This window comes from Phycodurus eques, unplaced genomic scaffold, assembly GCF_024500275.1.
Source record: "Phycodurus eques isolate BA_2022a unplaced genomic scaffold, UOR_Pequ_1.1 contig_27, whole genome shotgun sequence".
In the NCBI taxonomy this organism is placed as follows: domain Eukaryota; kingdom Metazoa; phylum Chordata; class Actinopteri; order Syngnathiformes; family Syngnathidae; genus Phycodurus; species Phycodurus eques.
The window spans coordinates 245001-251316 of NW_026904024.1; the positions used below are offsets into that span (position 1 = coordinate 245001).

General features: G+C 44.6%; 1 protein-coding gene across 1 annotated transcript in view; it reads left to right on the top strand.

Annotated features, from left to right (window-relative positions):
* The window catches only part of LOC133398251 (oocyte zinc finger protein XlCOF6.1-like), a 7385-nt gene extending 4838 nt beyond the window's left edge, over positions 1-2547 (top strand). The window contains exon 2 of the mRNA XM_061669878.1: positions 1-2547. This exon is cut by the window's left edge and continues 97 nt beyond it. Coding sequence (XP_061525862.1) covers positions 1-946 — 946 coding nt within the window. The 3' untranslated portion in view covers positions 947-2547.
* Positions 2548-6316: the final 3769 nt, after the last annotated feature.

Below are 6316 nucleotides of genomic sequence, written 5' to 3' on the forward strand. Positions count from 1 at the left end.
TGACATTAAAAAAGAGGAAGAGGACCTCCACATTGAGGAGGAAGAGCAGCCTCCCAACATTAAAGAGGAAGAGGAGGAGGAGGCTATCACCAAGTTTCCATCAATTGGTGTCCCTGTGAAAAGTGGAGCTGAAGGTCAAAGTGAGGAGAACAGAGGTGCAGAGCCTCTAACCAGCAGCAGCTCCAGTCAACATATGACATCGGAAGATGATGGCGACCACTGTAGAGGATCACAAGCAGACGGCCTCTTCGCTCCACTATCAGATAGTGACGACACGTCACACTCATCTGACTATGATGATTATAAACGGTCTGAAGGTCATAAGACATGTTACACTGACAACAAGCAATGGAAACCTTCTCAGTGTGGGAAAACGTCTTGTAAGGGCAAATTGAAACAACACATGAGAGTACACACTGGAGACAAACCTTTTGTCTGCTCAGTTTGTGGTCAAGGATTCACTCGGAAGGGAGACTTAAAAATACACACAAGAACCCACACGGGTGAGAAACCTTTTGCCTGCTCAGTTTGTGGTCAAAGTTTCACTCGGAAGGGAGACTTAAAAATACACACAAGAACCCACACTGGTGAGAAACCTTTTACCTGCACAGTTTGTAGTAAACAATTCTCTCATAAGGGAAACTTAAGAAGTCACACAAGAACCCACACTGGAGAGAAGCCTTTTGCCTGCGCAGTTTGTGGCCAAAGATTCTCTGATAAGGGAAACTTGACAAAACACACAAGAACCCACACTGGTGAGAAACCATTTTCCTGCTCAGTTTGTTGTCAAAGATTCTCTGAAAAGGGAGACCTAAAAAGACACACAAGAACACACACTGGAGAGAAACCTTTTGCCTGCACCATTTGTGGTCAAAGATTCTCTCGTCGGTATTGGGCGAAGACACACAAGTGTGCTGGTGAGAATCGCAGTGATCAAGAAGCTTAAAATGTAAATGTTTAATATCAAAGGTATTTACTATTATACTCATTTACAAAAATGTACATTCATGTATTCTATGAATTTATTGGAACCCTCCAGTGGACAAGTGTTGAGAATGAGCACTTGGGCAAAAATAATTGGAAGATCAGAGGACAAAGATTTAAAACAAAATGCTTGATAACGCTAGAGCTCATTTAAAAAAGCACATCTGCCATTTCGAAGTGATTATATAGCAGATATACAGCAGTTAAATGGATAAATAGGATGCACAGTGCGCCTTCCGGTCTTTTGTCTCTTTCCGGCGCTGTGACGTCACATAAGCCAAACATCGTGTTCATTCGGCGGCGTTGTGTGCTATTTTTCCATGCTGTTGTTCCTTGTATATTTGTTGACGTATGATTTAGCGATGTCACGATGGTTCATTGTGTGGCATTTGGCTGTACAAATGGTTCAGGCAGCGGCAAGAGTTTTTTTTTTTTGGGGCCTTCCAAGTGAAAAAGGAATACGTGACCAGTGGATAGGGAAAGCCAATCGACAGGGGAAGAAACGTGCTCAGCTATGGGTGCCGAGCAAACGTTCCAAGCTGTGCTGATCACTTCGAATCGCCGTGTTTTGAGAAAGACTTGGCAGAAAGCGTTGGATGCAGGGGCTGAAACCGGCTACGGCCATCGGGACCTCGACCGCCAGCCAGAGAACTAAATCTCGCACCGTGGCGATCGGCGCTTGATCGTTTCCTTGGATATACCTACGACTCTATTACTATTACTATGTACCGGGCAGCAGGAAAAAAAGATCCACGCAGTAGTTTTCAGTACTGACGTCTGCACTTTTGCCCGTGCGACAAGCCAACAGACACACGGCAAAGACTTTTGTGTGCGGCGTGTTGTAACGCTACTCGAGCGAGGGGCGCACAATCTATAGCCTAACCCTGCATCCTTTGTAAAAGCGTGTGCCGTGTCACTGAAACATATATGAATATGTAATAATAGGTATAGTCGTGCTCAAAAATATTGGCACCCCTGGGGTGGCATTATTTGCTTTTGACATAGCGTCACACGGAGCCAGCGGCCGCTCTCTTTTTCTGTTGTCCAGCTGCTACTTGGCCGCTCGTCGTCGTCGCTGTCTGATCGGCTCAAACGTACGCTTTGACGATGCCGAGTTCAGTCGGGTGCTTCTGTACGTCGAAATCCTCCTCCTCCACATATTCCGACACGTTGCTCAGCATTGCGTAAAGTGTGGAGCGCTGTGTTTGGTCATTGTAACGTCGCTCGCCCTTGCGATGGATAAAGTAACCACACGTCGGTGTCTTGAGCTTCGGGTACGTTCGGGGAGCTCTCAATATGCATGTCATAAAAACCTCATTTTTAGCTCAACTATGGTTGAAAACTGGCTGGAAGTTACGTGTATGTATTGCATAACATATAAACAATGCAAATATGAATTTGAACTGACCCCATAACATCTTTGTCATCTGACCTTTAAGCAACGCATGCGTTTTGTCCAATGTTTTTGTGATTTCAGTATCAAATAAGTGAATGATTGATTGAACTCATCTGTGAAGAAAAGCTGTAAAGTGCACATGTGATCCTTGATCAAATAAACCTCTTCGAATAGTGAGAGGAAGTCAATTTGCTTGTTTATCAAATCCACATTGAGAGGAATTGCAAAACCTGTAATCCATTCGAAACCCTCCAGAAACAAAATTCTCGCAATTCTTGTAAATGTATGAATGTTCTCACACACACACACACACACACGTGTGTGTATATATATTCATTCATCTTCCCAGCTGTCTTTGGGCGAGAGGCGGGGTACACCCTCAACCGGTCGCCAGCCAATCGCAGGGCACGTATACACAAACAACCATTCGCACTCACATTCACGCCTACGGGCAATTTAGAGTCTTCAATTAACCTAGCATGCATGTTTTTGGGATGTGGGAGGAAACCGGAGTGCCCGGAGAAAACCCACGCAGGCACGGGGACAACATGCAAACTCGGGTTTCACTCGGGCGCTGTCCATTTCTTCTGATCATCCTTAACAGAGTCACTGCCATTGACGGCTTTAGAAGTCAACTATCCGTGTTAACTGGGAAGGCTGGCGGTGAATGAGTAAGATGGTTCGACACTGTCAAAGGAATTGCCTGAAGAGCTCAGAGACAGAATTGCGGCAAGGCACAGATCTGGCCAAGGTTACCAAAACAAATTCTGCTGCACTTCAGGTTCCTGAGAGCACAGTGGCCTCCATAATCCCGAAATGGAAGACTTCGGGACGATCAGACCCCTACCTCGAGCTGGCCGTCTGGGCAAACTTAGCAATCGGCCGCGAAGAGCCGAGGTGTCATTAAATTGCTTCAGTCGGCGTAAATGTGAATTGGTTATACGTGCCCTGCGGTTGGCCGGTGACCGGTTCAGGGTGTACCCCGCTTCTCGCCCGAAGATAGCTGGGATGGGCTCCACCATACCCGCGACCCTAGTAAGGACATGCGGTACAGAAGATGAATCAATGTGTATGTAGCTATGTGTGTGTAGAGTCCCTTTCCAAAAAAGTTGAATATCGCGGAAAAGTTCATTTCTTTCCATAATTCCATTCAAAAAGTTAAACTTTCATCGATTATAGATCCAGGGCCCACAATTTTAAGTATATGTTTATTTTTAGTATTTATTTGTTTATTTTGAAGTAATTTGGGCTTCCAGCTCATAAAATCAGGAATTAAAAAAATGTGACCCCTTGTTATATCGAATTGAGAGAGACAGAGACAGAAAACAAAACAATTATCGATGTCCAGCTGCAACAAGTATTACACACACACACACACGCAGAGCCGGCAGTCACAACATAACAATAAAGCATGTGAAGGTTGTCTAAAACTAATAGAAGTAATATTTGATATATATGTTAAACATACATTTTCCCAACACAGCTCCCCCCTTTCGATTATATGAATCAAGCCGTTATCAATCACATATTGCATATTGTTAAAATTCATGAAAACATTAAACAGTAAAAATGAAGCAAAACTACGAAAAGTTACTACATATTGCTGAAAACTAATCATTAAAGTTCAAAAGATTAAAAATGGACATGCATTAACAAAACAACCCGACAGTCATCCAGGATTTCACACCTCGGGTTGAAGAAAATCCTTCATCGGCGAAGATCGTGCATTGGGAACAAACGCTGCGAGAAACTCGAGCTTTTATCCACAAGCAATGTGATACAAAGCGCCGAGCGATACAGCCAAGCTGGCCATCCGAGTCCTGCGAACCCATTCGGATCGAGCGCCTCCTTGTGGGCCGGGACATCGCCGAGCACGGTGAGGTTTTCAATGCCGCTGGCTATGACGCCTGTATCGCCGGCATTGTCAGGAATGTATGTGCAGCATACATTTGGGTCAAGGGAGTGCAAACACCGTCCTGAGAAGCCAATAGGAGATCAAGTGTCATGCGGTTTTGGAGGGCTATTTCACGAATGGCATTCATTTCCACACGTGAAGCCTCAAGAACGGTCAGGGTAGAAACTTGAGAGTTTCATATCGTAACATCAATTTGAGGAAATAGAGAGGATAATAGAATACCTCGTTACCTGTTCTCCAAACCTTGCGATCGGTGGGGACATCTGTGCCCCGAACCCGATCGTGTTCTTTAAAGTGGGCTTCTCCGCCACGACGGGAACGGGGTGTGGCAGAGATCACGTATGAGTGGTCTGTCGAAGCAATAGGGGCCCACCGACCTGACCGCTGGGAAACGAGTCTAGTGTAGACACTGTGTCCACGAAGCCAGTACACTCCCCTCGAAAGGTAACGTGCCCAACTGGTCAAGTGCTGACAATACGGTCCAACCCAATATCCTTTATCAAATTGATACGAACATAATTCTTTGTATATTTCCATTATCTTTGAGACGGATAATCAAAACATTACGAAATGTAAATACTGTCCATAAAAAATGCTCTAGACCACATGACAAAAATTTGGGTGGAATCAAATCTCCAACTCGGTACTTTGACTTTCTCCCAAAAACCTGTCTGTGTCAACACGAGGTCATGTAAGTAACAAGTGAAGGCTTTTGAGTAGTCTGTCTCAAACACTCGCAGACGCACGAGTCTTGCTCTCATTAACACTACTCAAATGCTCTCATTGACACTAGTCAAATGCTCGTAGGTATGAGAGTGTTTGAGTAGTCCTTATGAGAGCCTTTCAGCAGTTTGTGTGTGCGTGTGTGTGAAAGCATTTGAATAGTAAGTGTAAGAGCGAATCCGGAATAATATCCCTAACGGCCCCTCATACGCTGAAGTTTGCTCCGCCAGCTGCGCGTAAACACGCAGACAACACAACATGAATAAAAACACACACAGCTGCGCATCAGTCATGATTGCAGGTTGCGATCCTTTTAAGAATGCAATATCTGTTTGATGTTGAACTTTGAATGCACACTGATAATTATCCCAATCTAATAAGGTTGAATGATTCTTTAGTCTGAACCAGTGGTTCTTAACCTGGAACGTCGCTGGGGTTCAACGGAGGACTGGACACAAACCGTTGCGTGCCTTTTGACACATTTTTCAACGTTCACGCCGTTCGAAAACCGCAACACTGCGTGTTTACACCGCGGCCGTTTACCATTGCGGGGGGGGCTGGGCCTCGAGTTCAAACGCTTTGTTCTTTATTGAACAACATTGCAATGACACACGCGTTGAGTAGCATTGCTGTGGCATCAGACAGTGCATCAAATAATAAAAAAGAGCCCAAAAAAATGTACTCTCACCTATGAAGAATTTTCGAGGATTGTAGAAATAAGATAAAGAAAAGGAACAGATTTTGTTGTGAATTTTCACAACAAAATCCGTTCCTGTGACATGAGAGCGGTACTTACCAAGGGGAATGGCGACGGCAAAATTCACATTCACTTATCGTCAATTTTCATTGAATTGATTTTTGTGGGCGTGCGTGTGTGTGAGTTTTGTGGGTTTCGCTCTTTTAACACAATGACTTTGTGCGCAACTGATGCGCGGTTCATTTTGTGCATGACCTGGATGACTGAGAATCGACACAGACAATAAAATACATACGTGTTTTGAGTTTGAAATAAACGATATTTGTTCAAATTAGGAAGGCTTCGTTGAACTCCAGATGAAAGTGGCGGGGTTCCGTACCTCCGACAAGGTTAAGAACCAGCGGTCACGACGCATTGCTTCAATAGTAACACGCACACAGATACTTCCTGTCATCAAACAACCAACCGATCACTAACACTTGGCCAAGATTCCAGCATTCGTCTCTCAAACGCCACACGCAGACAGAAACACACACGCACCAACACATCAGTAATCAGCAGACCGCACACACCGAGTCCTTTTTGTGCACAAGTTGAACAC